The sequence below is a fragment of the Taudactylus pleione genome, unplaced genomic scaffold (genome assembly GCF_031769625.1).
Source record: "Taudactylus pleione unplaced genomic scaffold, aTauple2 ptg000296l, whole genome shotgun sequence".
Lineage (NCBI taxonomy): Eukaryota > Metazoa > Chordata > Amphibia > Anura > Myobatrachidae > Taudactylus > Taudactylus pleione.
This window is the reverse complement of record NW_028284698.1, coordinates 14,938,928-14,964,743: the sequence shown is the minus strand read 5'-3', so window position 1 is coordinate 14,964,743 and position 25,816 is coordinate 14,938,928. Positions and strand designations below refer to the sequence as shown.

The window sequence follows — 25,816 nt, the reverse complement described above, 5'->3', positions numbered from 1 at the left end:
TAACACTGTTAAGTGGAGCAATTCAAAGCAGACAATCAGAGCTTACTTTCAATATATAAATTTCAAAAAGATGGATAAACTGCAAATTGTGATTGGTTGTAGAGCAACTTTGCACCTTTGAGCAATGTTAATATATAATAATAACTTAACTATGTTCACAAACTAGCCTGATGGCTATATATTAATTTGTTTCTCTTCTTAATATGGTGCGTGTGCATGTGCCCTATCCCAAGAAAATTGTAAAAAATACAATGCAATGCTCTGCAGCACTGCAATGGGGGACAATGTCCAAGTAATTAGCATCCTCCCCCCTCTTGGCACGGCTGGTACTCTCCTCTCTCTTGGCACGGCTGGTATCCTCCCCCCTCTTGGCACGGCTGGTATTCTCCTCTCTCTTGTTTAGCATTACTCATGAAAAAAACTTGAATAAAATCTTATAAAAGTTTATTTAAAGTTTAATCAATTGATAAACTAATCAGAAAGCGAGAGATAGAATAAGTTTCTGATGAACACACAACTTCTTTATCAAGAGTTGCATTCAGACGAATATTATATACTTACTTTAAATACAAATATTTATAATATGGACTTAGATTTGTTTAAATTGAGGATCTCTGCATTCAATAAACTCTTGATGGGATTAAACAAAAAATTTAAATAAGCCATATATTTAATAAATTGCACTGGAATCATAATTTGTCATATGTGACAGTTCTTGCTTAGTATTTGAAATTACACTGGAAATTTAGTCACAGTAAATTCTCTGTACTTATCACATTCTTAATCATGTTTAGGTTGTTTCCTAACTAGACTGCAGATCCAGAACCACTTAACTTGTTTTTTTTTTCTGTTTAAATACTGTTTTAACCTATCCAGTGAACTGCTCACGTGAGAGACCACCCAGTAGGTTGAAACACATCCTTTGTTAACTTTTGAAAAGCACAATTAAAGAACAGTTATGTACAACCACTGTCTTCTCTCAGACACTCGGTAAAGCTGTTTGTATATAAAAAGTATCTACAACCATGGTTCATCTACTTCAGGTAACGGGCATAGTTACATTGTCCGTCTGTATGGAAAGATGGATAGCTTCACCAATACTGAATTCTAAAAAAGAAACATAAGTTTTGCATTGTCTCTAGTACTTCCTCTAGAAAAACACGCTGATGGATTTGAGCACTGTCTATGAATGACGCTCGCGCTTATAGATACATTTGCATGTCAAAGAAGCACACCTCTGTTTTTTACAAAGTTGTACAGGACTTTTCACTGGGATGGCTGAAAAAGGCTTTAAATGGGGGTTTAATCCCTAAAATTACATTTATAGGCTTTTATTGTGCCTCCTGCAGCTATTTAATAGTATCAAGCAGAGGGCTTGATTCAGCAAGCAACGCAGTTGCTAATACGCACGTAATCGTCCGATTGTTGCGCTCTGCGCATGTATATGCATTGCAGTGCGCATGCACGAACTAGCTACTGGGATCGCGACTGCGATCGCAGAGGCTACGCAGACCCATGACAGAGTGATTGACAGCAAGTGCCGATTGTGGGTGGTGACTGGGGGGGTGGTCGGCCGAACGCAGGTGTGCCAGTGCGTTTCAACGCCGTTGCAGGGGCATGCATAAATTATCCATTGCGATACCATACACAGCCTGAGGCCTCAGCGTGCGCTGAAGTTAGCAATTCCTGAGTGAGGTCTGACCTGCCTTAACTGTGCGTATGGGTCCGATGTTACCGATTGTTTCGCTATGTTGCCAAAGTATATGGATGTGAGTAAGGGGAAGTGGGCGTCCTTATGTTAGGCTGAGATCACAATGTGGATGCGAACATATACATATCATCGCTGATATTAGCAACTGTGCTGCGTTCATATAAACAGAATAGTGATCCGTAGTGAATCAGGCCCTGAGTTATTTGATTCTGTTATTCTGTTATGCAACAAAAAAATGCCCTATTATTGTATCTAATACAGAGAGCAGAACTACAGTATGGAAATAAACACTCCATATTTGCATCAAACAAGGTAAAAACCAGTACAAAGTCAGAAAGAGAGTACAACATATTACAGTGTTGGCTAACCTTGACACTCCAGCTGTTGTGGAACTATATATCCCAGCATGCCCTGCCACAGTTTTAGCATGCCCTAATAGCAAAACTGTAGCAGTGCATGCTGAGTTATGTAGTTCCATAACAGCTGGAGTGTCAAGGTTAGCCAACACTGACATATTAGATAAAAGTTGAATAGAGACAGACATTCTGTACAGGTATAATGAAATATAAGAATTCATTGATGAGTTATGTTACAATAATTTGTTACTATACTGTAAAGGTCACGGAATGCAAGATGATTTCTAATATCAGGAATAATATACAGCACGGGTTCTCAAACTCAGTCCTCAGGACCCCAAACAGTGCATGTTTTGCAGGTTTCCTCACAGAATCACAAGTGAAATAATTAGCTCCACCTGTGGAACTTTTAAAATGTGTTGCTGAGTAGTGACTACACCTGTGCTCCTGCTGGTGACCTGGAAAACGTGAACTGTGTGGGGTCCTGAGGACCGAGTTTGAGAAACTCTGATATACAGTATGGAGACGATTCAATTGTTAACACCGGCGGCTGACAGTGCCGGGCAGCCATTGGAGCAATTCAATTGTTGCTCTGTTCAGGAACGAACAGCGGCCGGCACTGGTGCTAACAATTGATGGTAGTTTGGACGCTCTAACCAGGACTGTAGACGGGTTAAGCTGATTTTCTGCAGCTAAACCCGGTTTAATTGAGTGTGACAAGGGCGATAATTAATTGGCGCCCTCAAACAATTAAATTGCAACATTGATCTCCCATTAATTACCACAACTAAGAAAAACAACTGAACAGCACCCGATATGTTTATTATAAGCAATAATAGGGTGTATGTATCAAGCAGCGAAAAGAGGCCCTGATTCAAAGCCGGACGCTCTGACAGAGCGCTCGCTCTGAATCAGGGCGTCTTTTCTTTTTTTAGAACAGCCTCCTGGCCGCTCGCATAGCTGTGGGTGACCACCCACAGCTATGACGAGCGCCCAGGAAGATGGTCGCGATGGTCAAGACCATCGCAACCATCGGGCTTGCGACGAGACCCTTGTTGCCGCAAGCCCCAGAGAGATTTCGGCTCTAACAGATGTGATATCAGTGGGGCTGCCCCCAAACGGAGGCGTTCACATGGGAACTTATGGGAAAGATTTCTGGACTGCACACCCTGTAATATATATATAATGGGAGGTGCTACCTGATGAGACTAATTGCAGGCACAAAAACAGACAAATCTCAGGTGCACAACTCCAAATTATTAATAATATATAAATGTAATAGAATTTTGCAATCAGAGGTTTTTAGCATAATCTTGGCCAAGGTTATGGGCCTACCCACCATATCCAGGTAACCTCTTTAGGGTAGGTCCCTAACATACTATGATTCAAATCCTCTCTTTAGGGTAGGTCCCTAACAGATTGCCTTGGTTGATCTGTTTCAGGGCACCGCATTATAACACATTTTTATTTTCTAACACATTTTAACCCTTCACTGTTTGTTTATTATACATGTACCTCACTTTTTTATTTTCATTCTTTATATGCAGCTGTGGTTGCTCCTAACTATCTCTTTTACACTGCACTTTTCTTACTATGGCGGTGCCCTGGGGCGGCTTAGCTGGGCCAGTTTGGAGGTGTCCTGCGCTCTGGATTTGAATCCTAGTATGTTAGGGACCTACCCTAAAGAGGTTACCTGGATAGGTGGGTAGGCCCATAACCTTGGCCAAGATTATGCTAAAAACCTCTATTGATTGCAAAATTCTATTACATTTATATATTATTAATAATTTGGAGTTGTGCATCTGAGATTTGTCTGTTTTTGTGTTCACATGGGAACGCCTCCATTCGGGCAGCCACTCCCCCGGCCCGCCCACCAAAGGGGGCGTGCTGTCACTCAACATCGACAGCACGCCCCCTTTGGTACAAGACCCGGAGCGACGGATTGCCCGTCGCTATCCGGGTCTTGCGCATGCGCACGACGGAGCCGGCTCCGTCGTGCGCATGCGCACTGGCCCACCATCGACCCGGTTGCGAGCGCACAGCGCTTGCGACCGGGTCAGAATCAGGCCCAGAGTTCAGAAGTGGACCAGTGAAGAAGTTGCCAATAAAAACAATCAGCTTTGAAGTAGCATTTATAAAGTGCAGTCTATAAAATAATAGGTAGGAGCTGATTGGTTGCTATCGGCAATTTCTCCACTGGTCCACTTCTCCACACTTTTCACTGCTTAATATATAAACCCCAATATTCCTTATAATATACATGTATTCCTAATGAACACTCCATTGATGACATCAGAATGATCACTCACTATATATACAGATATTATTTACAAGAGTTTATACATTGTTTAAGTCTTGTAATAGAACTATCTTAACAAGTGGAAAGAATGGCATAATACATTTGGCTTACATACCTGTGTGGCTGGATCATACAGCCCACAAAGAAACTCTGCATTCTGGCTGGACCAAATGCAATATATAGCACCATCCTTGTGCATCAATGCCTATTTCTCTATAGATTGTAAACTTGCGAGCAGGGCCTTCCTACCTATATGTCTGTTATTACCCAGTTTTGTTCAATGTTTCCAATAGTAAAGCGCAACGGAATATGTTGCGCTATATAAGAAACTGTTAATAAATAAATAAATAGAAATACTCAGGAGTCAGTCATATTTAAATCAATGCTGTTTTGCCAACTGTTTTAATTTTTATCTAGTGCTCTATGTTACAGATGACTATTTTTATATATGTGAGATTAGTATGAGATTTAGGGGTACATTTACTAAGATTCGAGTTTTGTCGAGATGACAATCTCAGGTGAGTTTAGGCATGTTTTTCATCTTGCAAATTTACTAAAGACAAACTCGGATGAGTTTGGTAGAGATAGGGTCTCCTGGCTGTGGCATTACACCCTGATCGGTTTGGGTCTGGTGCTGGCTTTAAATATAAGGGGAACCTACGTATTATATTTAAAACCAGCACTGGCCCTGCAGCCAGGTGCTGGTTCCTAAATTACATGGGAACCCTACTCGTTTTTCCCCCCATAATTTAAGGAACCAGGACTGGCTGAGCAGTCCGGGTCTTTTTATGTCTTTTTTGGGGGGGGGGCGGGAACCCTACATCATTTTTTTCAAACATTTAACACTTTTTTGTAAAGGTAGACCACACAAGCAGCCTTCATATATCTCACTGATGTGTGCACGCTGCTTGCTCGGGAGAGTTTGGCAGAGAGAAGACACTGCAATCTCGGGGAAGTAATCTCATCTAAACTTGCTACTCGGGGGAGAAATCTCGATCTGGTTCACCATCGGCCATCTCACTGCCAGCTAAACTCACTTCTTTGTAAATTTGCGGGTTTAAAAATGGGAAAATCACCCGAGTTTCGGCGATGCAAATCAAGTTTAAAAAAAACAAACAAACTCGATCAGACTCGATTCTTAGTAAATTTACCCCTTAAAGTGAGTTGACACATGTTAAATTCTAGTTGTATTATTTGACATTTTACACTGAAGAGCCAAAAGTCATGGGATAACAGTATGTAAAGATAATGGTAGGTGGCATCACCGAACTGTGACCTCTTGGAAATGCCCAGACCTGCGTCAGTTGTAATCTGAAATCTCGTGAGTCAGTTTGAACACCGGCTAGGCTGCTCATGGCAAGGCAACGTGAAATATTAGAGTTCTAATGGGGCATGGTACTGGGTGTCCGACGGATGGCACATTCCATTTCCGAAGTTGTGCGGACATTCAGCATTCCTCGATCTATGGTGGCACATGTGTACTGGGAATACTTTATGCAAGTCATTACCACCCACTGTGGACAGTGCAGCGGCCGACGACGTATGCTTAATGATTGTGACCAGCGGCATCTGGCCAGAATTGTCCGTGGTAACAGACAAGCAACACTGTCTCAAATCACATCCACATTCAATGCAGGAGTTACCAGTTGCATATCCAGCAGGTCAGTGCAGCGTTCTTTAGCTGCCATGGGATATGGGACCAGAAGACCCACCAGCATGCCCCTATTAACACTACGACACCGGACACAGCGCCTCATCTGGGCTCACTATGTCAGTAATTGGACCCTGGAGGACTGGGAACATGTGACAAGAACTGATGAGTTACGGTTCAGGTTGTTTCGGGCTGATGGTAGTGTTCGGGTGTGGCACAGACCCCATGAGGCCATGGACCCCAGTTGTCAATAAGGCACCGTGCAGGCGGGTGGAAGTTCCATAATGGTGTGGGATGTGTTCACGTAGCATGGGTTGGGTTCACTGGTCTGTTTGAACATGTGATTGACTGGGAACCACTATGTTGCATTGATAACCATTTGCAGCCCTTCATGGCTTCATGTACCCCCACAATGATGGTATATTCCAGCATGATAATGCACTGCGTCATCAGTCCCAAGTTGTTCAGAATTGGTTCAAAGAACATCCTGGAGAGTTCTGACGAATAGTGTGGTCACCACGTTCACCTGACATGAACACAAACAATCATTTATGGGGTGTGGTGAAGAGGTCCATTCACACCCAAGATCCTGCACCTACAAATATCAAGGAGCTGTGGGAAGCTATCTAGGCAGCATGGGTCAACATCTCTCCAGAGGTCTTCTATCCACTTGTGGAATTGATGCCACGTCCAGTTGTTGTACTTCGCCAGAATAGAGGGTGTCCTACACGATATTAGGCATCTATCCCATGAATTTTGCCATTTCAGTGTACATTCCCAGTTACTTGCAAGTGGCAGACCCATTAGTTGGAACATTATGGTCTGTTTTTGAAGCATTTAAAGTATATGTTTTTATGCAAATTACATTATAAATTAAATTATAGGTTATCCACAGTATACTGTTCACTGTAATTTTTTTTAATAAATTGTCTTCAGCAGTAAGTTACACTATGCTGCACTATAACTGCATGTACTACTTTCATTATAATAATAAGACTAACCAATGATTTCTCTCTTAACACAATAACAATGACCATCACACTATGCTGCACTGTAACTGCATGTACTGTCTTCATTGGAAACAGTATTACATACCGCCGGACTAAAGGCCGACGGATATATGCAGAAGAATGAAGATCCTGACAGGTTAAGTATTTAAGCTATTCCTAACCCTTTCCCCCCCCCAACCCGCCCTTAAGGGTACCTAACCCTAACCTCCCCCTCTAGGGCCTAACCCTAACCTCCCTCAGGGGTGCCTAAACCTAATCCCGCCCCTCCCCGCACCCTTAACCTAACCCTCCCATGGGGGTGCCTAACCCTATCCTCCCCCCGGGGGTACCTAACCCTAACCCCCCTTCCCCTAGCCTAACCCTCCTGGGGGGGTGCCTATAGCTAAGTCCCCCCAGGAGCCACTAAACCTAACCCTCCCGCCCCCGTGGCTATCCGCTCCTGACGCCCAGCTTACCTTCGTTCGGCATGCCGGCCATCTGGATTTCGACGTGGAGATTATTCCCATGCCGGGATTTCACAGTCGGGAAGCCGGTGGTCAGCATTTTGACTGCCAGCTTTCTGACCGCATACCCCTTCACTATAACACTAACCAATACTTTCTCTCTCACACAACTGCCATGGGAATGGCCAGACATACTATGCTGCACTGTGACTGCACCTACTGCCTTCATTTCAAACTAACCAATAATTTCCCTCACACACAATTACAATGGGAATGAGGATAATTGGTAGTTATTCCTTTTTCTCTTTTTTTTTTTTCTTTCTCCAAATGAGGACTTTTGTAACATGAAACAAATTCCTTTCATTTTTTGTCTATGGAATGGTAAATCTTTAAACTCCGACTGGTGCTAATAAGATTAAAGGGTTTTAGGGGAGTGAATCTTTGCTGAATGTATAAAATCCACAATTCTGCAAAAGTTCCTATATATTTACAGTCATGGGAACCTTTTCTTGAAGTGGCCCATGCTATGGTGATCGCAATGCTTGAAAAATGACTAGGTGGAATTTCTGATCTGAAACCTACTTCCCGTTTGCTGGGGTTTACAACCCGTTTTACAGTGGAGTAGGGTAATCGGCCAGATTGAATTCCTACATAACAAGATGGAAGGTGGCTTTAAATGGAACATACAGTATAAGAAAAATGAAAAGTCTCTTAAGACTTAAGAAAACACAAAACCCCTCAAAAACAAACAAACATGGAAGGTTCAAAATGGTTTCCAGCAGGGCCGTAACTAGTAATTTGTGGGCTCCATAGCAACATATGTAAGGGCCCCATGTTCCACCCAATGGCAAAAAAGTCACAAAGATGGGTCAGATAAGGAAGTGAGCCCCCCCTCAGCTGTGTGCCTATAGTAGCTCTACCCACTGCTCCTATGGTAGTTACGCCCTTGGTTACCAGACTTTCTGATGCCCAAGATGTATCAGCACCACATTCACTTCTCAGACCATCCATAAAAAAAAAAACCTGCCCAAATTTTGTGAGAAGCCAAAAGCTTTTAATGCATTTTCAACGCCTCTAAAGCCAGTTTGAACAGCCCTGCCAAGGAAAGTGAGGAGAAAAGGGCAGATATGGTTGTGCCTTATCTATCTCCGTCATGGGCAGCAGCTGTGTGAGCTTTCACATCAATTCAAACTGCCCTTTCATTGTTCTTCAGTAATAAAGAAATATTAATTCACTGGACACACATTTAGATGATATGCATCTTAATTAATGTGAACTTTGAATACATATTAATTAATTAGACATAGAGCAGCTGTTACAGATATCTCTTTACTGAGCATTATTTTTCCATTTTGTTTGTATGCCAATGGGGTTTAATACCTAAACATGCAATGAATACAGCGTAGAGAACAAGTGGTGCAATAGATGGATAAAAACGTTTCTTATCTGCCACAGTGATTCAAAGCATTCAACACTGATCTTCATTATTATTAGAATAATTTGTTCCAGGCTTATCAAGGCAAAATAAAGGTTAGCCCTGATTCTGGTTACTATTATTCTTTATTTATGTGGCGCCAGAAGGGTTCTGCAGTGCCTAAAAAAGTACATAAACAAATGAGCAAAACAAGAGAACAATGACTTACAGTACAAGACATTTTCCGTAGCCAGGCATAAGTAACTATGGGCAACACTGATATCCCAGGTCGACCTGGGTCGCGGCTCAGTGTGAAAGGGACCCTAAAAAATAACCCGGGTCGAGTGACCCGGGAATCCAACCCTGGTAGCGACCAGGGTTGGAAAAGGGAACGACCCGAGTCACGGTGCAGTGTGAACGGTCCGACCTGGGTCATGCCTGAACTGAGCTGATGTGTAGTCACCACCCACTTTTTATGACCTCTCAAGTTTAGCAGGGCCAGGGCCGGATTAATGGGAGGGCGACAGGGGCGGTCGTCCTGGGGCCCCCGCACAAAGGGGGCCCCCACACAAGGTCAGTCTGCTGAGTGCAGGTGCCCAGCCGCGGTACCTGTTCCCGCAAATGGGCACTGTGGGGCATAATGTTATTACTGGGGCATTGTATGGTATATTGGGGAAGCTTTCAGCATAGTATTAATAATGGAAACACTGGGTAGAATATTAATACTGGGCAGAATATTAATATGGGGCATGGTGTGGCATTGTGGTGGGGCATAATAATACTGGTGGAATTGTGTGGCCTCATGGGGGGGGCACTGTGGGGCATAATAATACTGGAAGCAGTGTGGGGCATACTGAGTTATAATATTAATACTAGGGGCATTGTGTGGCATAATGTGGGCACTGTGTGGTATAATCTTTATACTGGGGCAGTGTGGCATAATGTTCATAATGAGGACAAAGTGTGGCATAATTAAATTTTATTGGTAGGGGCCCCCTCAAATGAGTTGCCCTGGGGCCCCCCCACACCTTAATCCGGCCCTGAGCAGGGCAGACCTGGGTTTGGTGTGAAAGGGACCTACCTGGAAATAACCTGGGTCAAAGGTGCAGTGTAAGGAGCAGCAATTGGTTTGCGATTATGCTTGCACAGAGAATTCACTTGCAAAGTGAGTGACAGGTAGTCAGCATTTGGGGGAGGTAACGGAGGAGGGTGGCTAGGTAAACACAGGCGTGTCGGGACCGTTTAAACGCTGTTTCATGGGGGTGCATAAATTAGCTATTGCAGTCTCCTTCACAGAATTAGAGCTCTCAGTGTGTCAGGAGAGCTGCAGTATTTGAGAGAAGTCAGACTTACACAGAAGCTGTGTGGCTGCCCGATCTGCGTCATTGTTCCCGATGTTTACGCTGATGAATGGCATCAGACGGATATGAGAAGGCAGCAATGGGTGTTCTTATGCTCGGGTAAGCTTTGGAAGACATTAGCATATTTTCGCTAGCGCGATCCACAAGAAATTGCAGCTCCAATTGCATTCGCGTACATCTCGGGATCAGGCCCTTATTTTTTTGCAACCAATGGTTGACTTGCATTCAGCTTTGAATCGACCCCTAAGGCATATGCTAAGTTAGTGTTTTTTATTGTGTCAATGCAGGGCTTAAAGTAGTCCTGGAGAGGTGGTGGTACTCATCGTCCACCCCCCACCACACTAGTCTGACAGGCCAAAATAAGTGTGAAAACTGTTCTATTTGTATAGGATATGGTAAAGTGAATGGCTGGGGACCTGGGGGGCCGCTCTAGGCCCCAGAAGCTCTTGGGGCTATGACAGTGTAAAATACATTTTAGATGCTTTTTTAGCATGCCTGCTATGAGCTGAGACTACAATGTTAGAATGTTAAAAAGAAAAAAAAAAAGTTCTATATCATCAGTGTTATTTTTCTGCCGTGCCTGAGTTTTTTTAATGGGGTCTCCACAAATTAGTCTATGGGGCCTATTCAAGCTGTTAATTATTGAGGCCTGAACTGCCCCCCGATAATTAACACACTGACTCGCCGCGGACGCTGGAGCAGTGAATCTTTTCACTGCTCGCGAGAGCAGTGCGCATGCGTGACCTATGATGTCCGGCGGAAAGAGCCGGACAGGGGTGGACAGATCTGAAAGGATCCCTCTTCGCGACCCGGGACTCCTTCGGGTAGCGGTAGCAAACGCCATCTGAAGATAGCAAATGCTATCGCAATCAAGCTCCGAAAAAATAATACTTTTGGAGCTTGATGAATTCTGTCCCCATACTAGTGTATGGGGACAGCGGGCCATTCCGCAAGAGGAAGGTTAGCAAGAGATATCTTTGATATCTCCTGCTTTACCTTCTTGATGAATGGCCTGAACACTTCATGTTTACAATTGCAGGTGATAATGTGCATTTTCACCTGCTTTTGTAAAAATTAAGTGATGATGACTAGGCCCCTATGTCACTTGGATGCAGGGGCGGATTGGTCATTACCTTGGTCTGGAAGATTCCCGGTGGGCCGATTGGTCTGTGGGGCCGCTTGTCATTTGTGGCCCCGCCCCCCTGTCACTGCTGTCTTTCATGACAGGCAGCCTGCCGGCTGCCTGTCGCAGCTAGCGGAGCTGCCCACGGCCCGCCTCTATCATGAGTAGAGGCTCCAAGTCCCCACCCAGCAGGAAGCAGGGGAGGGCTGTGTGTTTTTAAGCCCTGAGGGACCGCCAGCTACCTGCAGCATGCCGGATTTATTGGCGGAAGGGAGCAGTTTTGTCATTTCCACAACTAGAGGGGGAGAGGGCGATTACTTTTCAGCCACCAGTGCAAAGCCCTGCCGAACTGCCTGTGGTTAGAGCTGGCTACCGAGCAGCTCGTCTGCCTCCCAAGTCCTGACCGATAAGCCCCGCCTCCCAATGATAAGCCCCGCCTCCCAATGATTAGCTCCGCCTCCCTAGAAGCTCCTTCTCCAGTTCAGAGACTCAGAAGCAATGGTGGCTCAAACATCCTGCCTTCTGTGAAGAGCAGACGCTGTCCCCCACAGCACCTGGCTATCACAGAGAGGAGATGTGAATAATGCAGTGTGAACCCAAGCAGAGCCCACAGGAAAGCTGATGCTGCAGACAGACAATGAGAGGAGGTGAGCTGGCCTGCACAACCCACACTGTTCCCTGCCCATTATATACATTCTGTGTCCACATAGATATCTAATACCCTCACTGTCCCCTGCCCAATATGGGATGTAGTTAATAGACCCCGACACTACCTGCCCGACACTGGACTTAAGATAGGCGTTGAAATGCCGGCGCCTATCGTAATCCAAATGCCAGAAGACCGATCCCCTCCATCCCGATCGTCGTCAGCCGGGTAAGTATAACACTTAGCCCAGGGATGGGGGGTTAAGTTTAGGGACCCCCAGGGGGACTTATGGTTTAGCACCCCCCAGGGAAGGTTATGGTTAGGGTAGGGGAATGGGAGGTTAGGATTAGCCCCCCCCAGGGAGGGTTAGGTTTAGGGTGCGGGGAAGGGGAGGTTAGGATAAACCCCTGGGGCGAGGTTAGGGTTAGGCACTGGGGGGGAGGTTAGGATTAGGCACCCCTAAGGGAGGGTTAGGGGGGGAGAGGGGAGGGTTAGGATACTAACCACCGGCCGTCGGAATCTCCTACTGTCGGTCTTTCACTGTCGGGATTGGAACCGGCGGTTGTTGAGCCGTCGGTATTTCAATCCCATTACGCTCAATATATATATATTCTGTGCCACTGTCCCATGCCCACTAAGTACATTCTGTGCCACTGTCACATGCCCACTAAAGGCCTGATTCATTATGGATTGCAACTGCTAATCCGCACGCAATTGACCGTTTTGCACTGCGCATGCATCGCAGTGCGCGAACTTGCCGCTGCGATCAGGACTGCAAACAGGTGGCTTCCGGACCATGTGATCTCAGCATGAATAGTGAATACTAACTCAAGACACTGCCTGTCCAGGAAGGATGAATTTCTTCAGAGGTTCCCCCGTGGCAGAGAAATCATATAGGTAAGAAACTACTCATTGTCATTCACATGCTCGCTGTGCTTTTCACTGGAGAGAGGGACTGTGGGCATTCCCATCAGCTCCTGGAAAAGTGGGTATTCCCCCAGCATGATTAAAATGGGGGGAATGGCTTCCGGGCATGGCATTTCACGTGAGGCCACACCACTTACCACGAGGCCACGCCCACTTTTCGGACACGCGCTTTAGGCGCGCACACATAGGGCCTGTTTCAGAATATTTTCCAGGGCCACTTTAAATTCCCAATCCGCCCCTGCTTGGATGCCTAATGTTTTTTTGCAACCCCAATGCATTGCCTTCGCTGGATTATTTCCTTACCTATATGCTGGTTTCTCTGAAATGAGAGACCTCTGAAGAAATTGAGACTCCCTAGACAGGCAGAGACTGGCTCTCTGTCTGTGGGACTTCTGTGCAGGGACTTGGTGGAGGTGGAACTAGTTCCACCTACCATTAGATAGGGGTGTGCACCGGCCACTTTTCGTGTTTTGGTTTTGGATCTGGATCTTTCTTCGTGTTTTAGATCTGGATTGGTTTTGTCAAAACCACCCTTCCGTGTTTTGGGTTCTGGGTTTTGTGTTTTGGATCTGTATTTTTTTTTTAAAAAGAATAAAAACAGCTAAAATCACAGAATGTGTTAGTTTTTCTGCTCCTATGCTATTATTAACCTCAATAACCTTAATTTCCACTCATTTCCAGTCTATTCTGAACACCTCACACCTCACAATAAGGCTATGCTAAGCGACACGAGTGGGCGGCACAAACACGTGGCCCATCTAGGAGTGGCACTGCAGTGGCAGACAGGAAGGCAGTTTGAAAAACTAGGCCCCAAACAGTACATAATGCAAAGAAAAAAAAGAGGTGCAAGATGGAATTGTCCTTGGGCCCTCCCACCCACCCTTATGTTGTATAAACAGGACATGCACACTTTAACAAACCAATCATTTCAGCGCCAGGGTCTGCCACACGACTGTGGCTGAAATTATTGGTTTGTTTGGGCCCCCACAAAACAAGCTGGCAATTAATCTGTCCCTGCACAAACTGGCTCTACGGAGGCAAGATGTCGTCCTCATCCTCCTCATCCACCGATTCCTCACCCTCTTCAGTGTTGTGTACATCCTCTTCCTCACAGACTATTAACTCGTCCCCGCAGGAATCCACCACCACAGGTCCCTCTGTACGTTCTGGAGGCTGGTCTCCCTGGAAGAGTTGATAATTCATTTTTATGAACATCATCTTCTCCACATTTTCTGGAAGCAACCTCCTACGCCTTTTGCTGACAAGGTTCCCGGCTGCACTAAACACTCTTTCGGAGTACACACTGGAGGGGGGGCAACTCAGATAAAATAGTTTACAGGGGCCTCCAAATTGCCTCTTTTTCCTGCCAGTACATGCCTACTTGGATACTGTCACCGATGTAATCCTTTAACAGACAGACGCACGCTTGTCGCTGCTGCTTTGAGGATGCAGGTGCGGCTACTGCGCATACATTTCACACACAAACACAGAAAAAAAGAAGATTATTTTTTTTTTGGTTGGAGCGCATTTTGGGGGATACACAACCCTTTAACAGACAGACGCACACGCTTGTCACTGCTGCTTTGAGGATGCAGGTGCGGCTACAGCCCACACATTTCACAAAGACAGAAAAAAATTACAGCCCACACAATTCACAAAGACAGAAAAAAAAGAAGAATATTTTTATTGTTTGTGGAGCGCACTTTGAGGGTTACACCACCCTTTAACAGACAGACGCACGCTTGTCGCTGCTGCTTTGAGGATGCAGGTGGAATCTAGACGGGATTTGGAACTGGGGACACACTACCTCCATCAATTGTCTAAATCCCACTGCACTAATGTAGGATACCAGACGCACTTCTAACACCAACATAGCAGTCAAGGCCTCAGTTATACGTTTTGCTTCAGGATGACTGCTGTCGTACTTCATCCTCCTCGCTAGGGACTGTTGGAGGGTCAATTGTTTAGTAAAAGTAGTGGTGTTCCTACTTCCTCTCTGGGATGATGAACAACTCCCAGCAGCAGCAACAGCACTAGGAGGAAGTGGTTCTTGATCTTTCCCTATTTTATTTTTATCGGAGAAAGTTTGGTCCTCCATTTATGTTATATTGATATATACGTGCGGCTAAGGCGCACACAAACACAGAAAATAATTTTTTATTTTTGTTGGAGACTAGTGCACTTTGTGGGTTACACCACCCTTTAAGAAATGAGCCAGCCGGCCCTTTACTTATGGGACACAGGCGCACGCTTGGCGCTGCTCCTTTGTTGATGCACGTGCAGCCACAGTGCACACAATTCACAAACACAGAAAAAAAATTTTTATTTTGTTTGGAGTGCACTTTGGGGGTTATAGCACCCTTTAACGGTCAAGTCCATAGGGGCTGGCTGTGTTGTACTGTGCTGCTGTTGTCCATAGGGGCTGTGTCCACTCCTCCAAAGTCCATAGGGGCTGGCTGGACACAGCCCCTATGGACAACAGAAGCACAGCACAACACAGCCAGCCCCTATGGACTTTGGAGGAGTGGACACAGCCCCTATGGACAACAGCAGCACAGTACAACACAGCCAGCCCCTATGGATTTTGGAGGAGTGGACACAGCCCCTATGGACAACAGCAGCACAGCACAACACAGCCAGCCGCAATGGACTTTGGAGGAGTGGACACAGCCCCTATGGATAACAGCAGCACAGCACAACACAGCCAGCCCCTATGGACTTTGGAGGAGTGGACACAGCCCCTATGGACAACAGCAGCACAGCACAACACTACACTACACTACACAGCCCAGCCAGCCCTAACTCCCACCCTCCCTCTTCACTGTCCACAGCCGAGTGAGAAAATGGCGCAGACGCGGGTACCTTATATAGAATCCAAAACCCGCGAGACCCGGAAGGCGGGATGATGACGTTTTTGCCTCGATTTCAGATCCGAGTCAGGCGGGAAAAGTCGAGTCTGACTCGGATCGGCCTCGGATCGGGGGGTCCTCGGGGGGGTTCGGATTTCAGAAATCCGAACCCGCTCACCCTTACCATTAGAGGTGACGGAACTCAGTTCTGTCCGTTCCTGCCCACTTTAATCCCTGTGTCAATGTCACCTTGATAAGTAGTAAAGCAACTAATACAAACTAGGTCACCAGTAAAGTGATACTACATGCTTGATATGACACAGGGCAGCAGCTTATAACAAGTAGACATCAGGTATGTAAAGACATTTATAGTGCTGTGACCTACTCATACACGTTACTCTATATCGATCCTTAGTCTCTGCTATTCTTGGATGTGTATCATTGGCCATTTATACAGCATATAATGTATGTCTTTCTAACTATTGGTCATGTAAAAAGTTGTTGGTGGAGTATTTTAGGGGCAGGTACTCACAAGTGGTTCTACAACTGCATGTAGTGCTTTATGCTCTGCAATCACCAAGCAGTGAACACAGCATCGATGCTTCTCATAATAAGGAAGCATTATTCACCCTGACAAGTATGCAACTATACTTACAGCAGATTTTACATCAAACAGGTGGACCATGGGCACAACGAGCCAGCACACCTTCAGCATTTGTAAAAACGGCACAAACTACACAAAGCTAGAATGGTGCTATACAGATGGCAGCATAGATGCGCAGTCATAGCTCATTAAATATACTGATTCTTGGTAAACCACATTAACTCGTCTATCGTTAGGAAGGTTCTTTAAACAACACATACAACAACAACATACTCAACAATAAAACTTCACAGCTCTTAGTTATTGGAAAACAGCATAATTAAACATGTGTTCAACAATAAGACATGTACAAAGAAGGGTGACACAAGCCAATGTCTTGCAGGCCCCCTCTCAGGTCAGGAGGCTGCATGAAGACACAGCTGTTCTCCATCTCTTGCACAGATGCATACTGTTTCTGGACTGATGTTTCTCCAGATGTACTTTGTGGAAAAAAATTAGAGATAAGAGTTGTTGCAAATGTTTCTATTCAATGTGGAAAAAAAAAAAAAAACACTTACTCGAGCTCCTTTCTCTGGAAAGCATTTACAGCCCCCGCTGCAATCTCGTCCTGCACATGGCCCCTGATAGGTCTTCTTCCCTCCCTGTGAAAAGGAAAACATAAATATGAGATCATTTATGGCCTCCACAAACCTTGCATAAATAGATTACCAGCTACATTAATAACTGTTTCTCTTCATTCCTGAGCTGTAAGCGTCCCTGACAAGTGTTTGGTAACATTCTGTATGACATAAGGATATATAGAAAGCAGCCCCCCAAGAAGGCCCTTCATGGAATGCTTCCTCCTCCTTAAAAGATATATAAAAGGATGACCTTCGGGCCTAGACCATCCGGTAATCTTATAATTCAATTGATAAAACACATGGATGGATGAGAGGTGAATGGTGTCACATGGAAATGAAATAGATTAGTGTCATGGAGGGTTGTGGATCCACTCCTTAGCTGAAACAGGTGTTTATTATAATTTGTATGAAAAGTGAATATTCAGTACTCAACCAGCCAATGTGATGTTCAGATGCCATTTAGGAATGGTGCTTGCACGCGTATCAATCACATAGACCGTGTAATGCTATAGCTTTATCTCTGGGCTCATCATCATTGTGAATTGCCCAGAACTCAAAAAGTGAAGGACACACACAATCACCAGGAACATTATGGGGCCCATACATCTACGATGTATTACCCCAATTCCCTGTTCTGCTGGGGTTGGGGAATCGGCAAAATTCAGCATGAGCAGTACATGTACCTTACTCGTAAGACAGAAAGCAAATTTGAGCGTCTCTGGACCAACTGACTTGAGTCAGCAATGCATATGTGTCCTCACACCCCACTCTGTAATATACTTTAAATACATGTATGTTTATTTTTCTTGCTGACCAGCACTGTGTATGACATCTATATTATCACAGTTACACTCTAGACATGTCAGTACCCCTGGACATGATATTTAATGTTTGTTGGCAAATGTATTCTGTTTTATGGTTACCGCTCTCTGGGCCTGATTCATTACAGATAGCTATTGCAATCGCAGCTGCAATTAAGCATGCAGGTCTGCTGCGAAAATATGCAAATATATGCAAACGTTAGCTGTCGCACAGCCAACATAGAGACGCCCACTACCGCTATCTCACATCTGTAATACCATGTAGTCCTGCGTATACTTTAGGAACATCGAGTAACATCGGCCCCTCACGCACAATCACAACAGGTCTGACCTTACTCAAAAATTGCTAACCTTGCCGCACGCAGTAAGTACTCAAGCTGCATATGCCATCACAGTGGCTAATTTATGCACACTCATGTATTATTATTATTTATTTATATATGGCGCCACAAGTGTTCCGCAGCGCCTTACAAAGTACATTAACAAATTGTAGACAAGCGACTTACAGAACAATACAATACAGGAGCAGGACATGGATAATATATATTGCTACATTAGCGACTATAACACCCAGATAAGCAACAGAGCATAAGCAACCAAGTGTTAGGTGCACTAGTGGGGAGTAAGATGTAGATGAAACTAAAGTAGGGAGAAGCACAAGAGGGTAGAGGGCCCTGCTCGTAAGAGCTTACATTCTAAAAGGGAGGGGAAGACAAACAGGTTTGACACAAATGGGGTAGATGGGGAGGAAGGAGCATGTAGCAGGGAGTTAGAATGATAGCTGGAAGGCTTTGACGAAGTAGTGGGTCTTGGGAGACCATTTGAAGGATTGCAAAGAGGTGGAGAGTCTGATTGGGAGTGGGAGAGAGTTCAAGAGAAGGGGAGCAGTGCGGGCAAAATCTTGGAGGTGGGAGTGGGAGGAAGTAATCAGCTGGCATGAAAGGCAGCGTGCATTAGTTGAACTAAGAGAGCGGAGAGGAGTGTGAAGGGAGATGAGATCAGAGATGTATATGGGAGAAGAGGGCTTTGTAAGCGAGTGTGAGAAATTGGGTTTTAAAAGGGACGGGGAGCCAGTGGAGGGATTGTAGTAGAGGGGAGGCAGATGTAGAGCATTTTGAGAGGAAGATAAGCCGTGCAGCAGCATTAAGGATAGACTAGAGAGGAGAGAGATGGGATTTGGGGAGGGCAGATAGGAGGAGGTTACAGTAGTATAATCTAGAGATGACCAGTGAGTGTATGAGGGTTTTAGTAGCATCCTGGGTGAGATGGGTCTGATCTTAGAAATATTTTTGAGATGGAAACGACAGGACTGTGAAAGGTTCTGGATATGTGATAAAGAACTAGTGGGAAGTGAGGTTATGTGGGAGGGTGGGAAGACGATCAGCTCTGTCTTAAACATATTAAGTTTAAGAAAATTTGCTGGGACATCCAGGAAGAGATAGCAGAGAGACAGTTGGAGATACGAGTCAAAAGAGAGGGGGAGAGGTCAGGGGAGGAAAGGTAGATTTGAGTATCATCAGCATAGAGATGATAATGGAGGTCAAAAGAGCTGATGAGTTCAACTAGAGAGGAAGTATAGAGGGAGAATAAGAGAGGTCCAAGAACAGAACCTTGGGGAACTCCTACTGTAAGAGGCTGTGGGGGGGGGAAGAGGAGTCATGAGAGGAAACTGAGAAAGATTGGTCAGAGAGATAGGACGACAGCCAGGAGAGGGCAGTGTCACGTAGACAAAGGGAGTGAAGGATATGCAGCAGGAGACGGTGGTCCACAGTGTCAAAAGCAGCAGAGAGATCAATGAGAATGAGCAGAGAGTAGTGGCCTTTGGATTTGGCAGCAAGGAGGTCGTTCCTAACTTTTGTGAGGGCAGTTTCAGTGGAGTAGAGGGAATGGAAGCCGGACTGAAAGGGTCAAGGAGGGAGTGGGAGGAAAGAAAAGTGGTAAGGCGGTGGTATACAATCTGCTCAAGGAGTTTGGAGGCAAAAGGGAGGAGAGAGATGGGTCGGTAGTTACAAAGAAGGTTAGGATCAAGGGCAGGTTTTTTAAGAATGGGGGAGACAAGGGCATGCTTGAATATAGAAGGAACAGTGCCTGATGAGAGGGAGAGGTTAATGAAGTGGGCAAGATGGGAGCAGGCATAAAGAGAGAGGTAGCGGAGGAGATGGGAGGGGATAGGATCATGGGGGTGGAAGGGGCGCTGAAATGGACAGGCACGCCTGCGTTTCTCCAACTACTCCCCCATCACCACCCTAACGCTGACATCCCGTCCCTTGGTCTGCGATATTGAGATACTTTCGTATCTGTATTTGTACTCTGTTTTTACTGCTGGTTTATTTGTAGTTGGTCAAATCAATAAAAACTACTTTATTAACAAAAAAACCCTCACCTGTTGGGGTACCTTGTGGAGAGACGAGTTTGGGAAACCCTGAGGTAGAGTATAATGAATGATACTCCAATTCAGGAGATCAAACTGCTAAGAAATTAATTTAGCACAAAAACACTTTGAGCCAATGAGTAACACTCGGGTGTTTAGAGTACGGCACGGGTGAGTGTAAGTAAAATTTTACACCTTGTAGACCAATGTTTCCCTACTCAGGTCCTCGTGGACACCTAACAGTGCATGTGTTACAGGTCTCCTAGTTGGTGCACAGGTAGAACTCATTATTTCAATTGTGATGCTGAGCAGATCTGTAAAACATGCATTGTTAGGTGTCCCTGGGGACTGTCGTTGGAAAACACTGCTGTAGACTGATTTGCCATTATTAGGACTCATCTGTACAGCATAGTGGTTTCTGCGAATTATGCAAAGAGCTAAATGAATGGATAGATTTAGCAAGGGTATACTGTCACTCCAATACCATACAAGTTTGTTATCCTGAATTCTTTGAGGTTTTTTTAACATAACAAAGGTAAACTGCCTTCTTCTAGTGTCAGATATCTATAACTGTGAGCTATCCGCATCATTTGCTCCAGTTTTCACATATAAGACCCTACTTTGCATCGGAAATCTAAAATGCTAATTTTTATTTTACCTGAATTGAACCTAGAGTAATAGTTGTGAACACAGTATCTGTGCTTGCCAAAGTAAGGATGCATTCAAAAGATGTGTATTAATGAATGGGAGGCCATTTGCAGCAAGCCATTCCTACACCTGCTGCTGCTCATGGCACCAAATTTCCAGTGATGTGTTCGGGAAAAGTTTTTGCTAATTCCTGCGCTGGTGACAACTTTTTGAAGATATTGCCCAAAAGATGGCATCTGCAGCATGGGTCCATGAGCAAAGCACACCATGCACCCAATATAGATATGCAGCTGGGTTAACCATTATGACCAGAATGAAAACAACAGTAGGATAGTATTAACACTCAGCAGAAAAATAGTAATTTTCTTACAGAACGGAATATTTTAACTACCACTAAACAAGTAAGTCTTTAAAACTTGGGATCGGTCATGTAAATTAGGGACAGTTGGAAACTATGGGGCTGGTGCAGTATTAGTCACAAAATGGGCATAAATGACTGTAAAAGAATGTGCCATGGAAAAAAGCAGCATATTTCTGCCCTGCGGCTTTGGATGCGCTCAGTTGCATCATGCTTGCCGACATTCTGGCAGTCCCCTCCGGGAGGGGGCAGCCAGCTGTGCCGAGCAGGGGGGTGTTGCGCTGCATAGAGGGGCGTGGCCAGGCATATTACCCGTAATGGGGGCAGAGCGGGGGCGTGGTCACAGAACTGATTCATTTTGGCCCCACCCCCATTACACAATGCCAAGATTATCGACATTGTGAGGCAGGGGACAGGGTCACGATGACGCGATTCAGTGCGAATCATGTAATCAGCCCCCGCTGCGGGGGTTAGTCTGGGAATCGCGGGTTGCCACTTGTGTGGGGGGGAAGCAGCGGCCGGCCAGGAGGCTTGCCTACTTTTTCGGGGGGCAAGGAACACCACCCGATTTTCGGGAGGAACACGTTCGAGTAGAGTAGGTAAGTATGACTTGCATATGCATCTGGTTTATGTCTAGCACACATCACACGGCCCTTTTGCGCCCAAGTTTTAAAGCATTTATTTTAAGAGCAACAAACATATTTGATATTAGACAACGCTGATTTATTATTTATTTCCAGCTATTTATATAGCGCACACATATTTCACAGCCCTTTACAGAGAATATTTGGCCATTCACATCAGACACTGCCCCAGTGGAGCTTACAATCTATGGCCCTCATTCAGACCCACTCGCGAGCGGCTGTCCGCTCGCAAGTGGGTCGATGGTCCGCACTGCGCATGCGCACGACGTAGGGAGCTCCGTCGATCGCATGCGCGAGACCCGACGAGCGAAGGACTTTCCTTCGCTCGGAGTGTCTCATCAAAGGGGGCGTGCTGTCAGTCAACATCGACAGCACGCCCCCTTTGGTGGGCGTGTCGGGGGCGTGCCTGCCAGACGGAGGCGTTCCCAAGGGAACGCCTACCGTCTGAAGCCGGCCCCACTGACATCACTAGTGATGTCAGTGGGAGTGATTTTGGCTCTGATAGAGCCAAAATCACTCCCGGCCTTGCGGTTGAAAAACTCAACCGCAGGCTTTTGCTCGCAGTTTCGATGGTCGCGATGGTCAAGACCATCGCGACCATCATCCTGCACGCTCGTATATGCTGTGGGTGGTGACCCACAGCTATACGAGCGTCCAGGAGGACGCTCCATATTAATGGAGGTGGGCCCTGATTCAGAGCGAGCGCTTTACTGGGAATTGAACCCACGACCTCAGTGCTGTGAGGCGTTACACCATCATTACACCAATTATATAACAAAAACCTTTTCAATATAGCAGAAACAGCTTCCCGGCTCAAGTACACAAATTTTTTTTTCATTTTTATATATTTGCTTAAACATATTCACAAAAACAGCCAATCAAAAACAATCCGCTAGGGCCACTGGCCGTCACCATTTGCATCTGCACCTGAACACCACCAAATACATCTTTCCCTTGAATATATGCGTCTTTTTTCTGATCTGCATGTGTTCACACCTGCGTAAATACACCCTTACCATACTTGGCCTACATTATAATGCTCCATTCCGCCCATCCAGGAGCAGGCAGGCGTAAGTGCCAGAATCACATTAATAGGCATGTGCAGCTAGAATTCCTGCAACATAAGCTATGCCAGCTGGTGTATTACTGTCTGATTTCTCATTCATCATTTTAGAATACCTAAGGCCGAATGTAATAGCCTGCGATTTGCAGGAACCGGTGCCATACTGGCTAGTCACTAGATCTAAGTGGCAATTAGTTTAAAGGCAAACCTGATTGGTTTTGCCTTTAAACTAATTGCTGTTCTAAATCTAGTGCCTATCTTGCCAGAATCACATTGTTTCTCGCAAATATCGGTGCAGCTGCATGTGTGTACAGGCAACTTGCTGGCCGCCCGTACACTGGCATCTCAACTGGGCGGGCAAATTTAAATGCCCGTCCAGTTGTAATATGGCCCAGACATATTGAGCAGCTATTTAGCGAGTGAGTATAGCTTACCAATCAGCCGCTGTGACGGTGGATCGGTCTGTTGACCGACCCGTTGTGAAAATGTGTAACAAGTATTAGACTTGTATCATAGTTACCGACATTCTGGCAGCCCCAGGGGCATTTCTAGAGAGGTGGGGGCCCGTGTGCAGCTTCCGACACGGGCCCCTCCTCTCCGCCCGGCGGCCGGCAGCGCACTGAGCTGTGCGCGGCCAGTGCCAGAGTTATAGACTATAGAGTCTATAGTGTATGCACAAGTAACCGGGAAAATGTCCGCAGTGGCTATTTTCTCTGTACCGCGCATGCGCAAACGACAAGAAAATGGCCACAGCGGCCATTTCCAGTTGTTTTACAGCGCCGGACGCCTGCGCCGACGTGTGACTCCGGAGAGGTAAGTATTATTATGGGTGCAGGGTGTGCAGTGCGGGGCCCCCCTGGACCCACACACCCTGCACCCATTATAGTGCACACCCTGGGCAGAAGGAGGTGTGGGGGCGGCTGAAGTGGGTGGTGCGGGGGCGTGCCGATGCGATTGTGTGACTACATCCCGTAGGGATATAGGTTGCAGACCCCAAATCAAACTTTAAATAGGGCAATCAGCATTGGTGCCTGAATGCAAACTTGTTGTGCATGGTAAAACTCTCTAATAGGGACTGGTTAAATTTCCAATGTGCTTTACCCCTGTTTTTAGCCTGTCCTGTTAATATGTCTGATAGATAGGATTCTGAATATATTAGAGCGTGCAATGAATAAGGTGACCATGTGGCTTTCTGCTATAAGATGTAATTGTCTGACATAACTAGAATGGAAGCTCCTTTGTCCTGTCATGTCTTGCTGGCTCTTTGCCTTTAGGCACCTAAGATTACTAAGCAGATGAATGATGATGTATTGCACACATTCTTTTATTTTTACCTTAAGGGAAATAATACACATTTTATTATAAAAGAAATAGAAATGTTACCACCACTAGAGTGACAATTCAAAACATTTTAGTTGTTGTTATTAATAATAATAATAATAATAATAATAATAATAATAATAATAATAATGCCATTATGAAATTATTTTGAGAAAATATATATGTATTAATGTGTAAAACAAAAAAAACTAGGTTATGGTGTCAATATAGCTTATAGGTATGAAAAACATTCATTTCAGTCTGAGTAATTTCAAAAACTTCATCCGAGCTAAATCATATTTGTGTGAAGAGCCAGCAATACTACTGTATTTCAGAAACATTAACATCTTCCAGTCTATTTGTTTTCATTGGCAGACATTAATTTACTATGCAAAACTCATTTACATACACCACAAAACTCTTTGCTTTGCCCCGGTGTGTCTGAATGGTCTGCCAAGAGCACTTCCATATATACACCCACACTCTACAACAGTGACGTGCGTTGAAGTCATTGGATGGGGAGGCACACATGCATATGGGTCTGAGTGCTGGGAACCTGTCTCACCCGCTACTCACTGTAACTCTCCCCTCACAACGCTAAGCTTCAGTGTCCATTGATTCTCCTACCTGCATCACTGCAGTGCATTTCCTGGTCATATGACACATCCAACAAGGTGTCCAGCAGTGCTCAAGGTACGCCCATCATACTCAGAAGCATGCCTCTAATGGCTCTTCTTCTGTGCAGTTTACTGCCCATGGTGTGGCCCCACCCCCAGCTCTGCAAGCAGTGTCTGACTATACGGAAGCGAAGATTAGCTGTTGCTGCCTCATGTCTCGTCTCCAAGCAGTCCCATGGAGCTCCAAAATGCTGGTGAGTGCTAACTATAAAAATTATTACAATAAACAAAGAAGATGTTTATAAGTTCTAATCATTTTTATATCAAATCTTAGGTATGACAGGGGTCCCCTGCCTACCCTGACTGCACATTGCTGCTCTACAGTCCGAAGACACCACCGCACATTGTTGCTCAAAAGAGTAAACCAACCATATAACTACAATAAATAAATGACAAGCTTCAATACAATAAATAGAACATCTGTTTCAATACAATAAATAAAACACCCGTTTCAATATATTTTCCCATGTTTTCTCTTAAACACTACTTTGTATAGCCTCTACTTACCACACATTTCTGTTTGCACCCTTGGAGCTAAAGTCAGTAGTAAGTGCCGCGAGTAATTGTATTCGGCCCAATCTGTCCGAATGTGGACAGTTTGAGGGATTTTTTTTTATACTCTACATATATGCATCTTTGTGTATGCATGGGCCATTCTGAGATGGGCGGATTTTGGACGTTTCTTGCTGCGTGGGAAATGGGAGTTGCTAGATGGTAACTGTGAGTATGTACGGAAGGGAACTGTTACCTGGGCATGTTGCCATAGTTACTGTACTCACCATACTGAATTTGTGCATATTCAGTGTGTATGCTGTATCTCCTACACCCAGCATAGAGTAGGTGACAATGTTGATGATAGTGATGATTGCTGCAATTGCGCTAGGAGATGTCTGCGCCTTG

The 25,816-nt window shown here is 45.2% G+C and overlaps 1 protein-coding gene across 3 annotated transcripts in view; it reads right to left on the bottom strand.

Moving 5' to 3' along the window:
• The window catches only part of COL4A6 (collagen type IV alpha 6 chain), a 367,236-nt gene that overhangs the window by 222,730 nt on the left and 118,690 nt on the right, over positions 1-25,816 (bottom strand). For all 3 annotated transcript variants that reach the window (XM_088482857.1, XM_088482856.1, XM_088482859.1), the window contains one exon: positions 16,952-17,035. In XM_088482857.1, the coding sequence (XP_088338983.1) occupies positions 16,952-17,035 (84 nt within the window). The remainder of the gene's footprint in view (positions 1-16,951; positions 17,036-25,816) is intronic.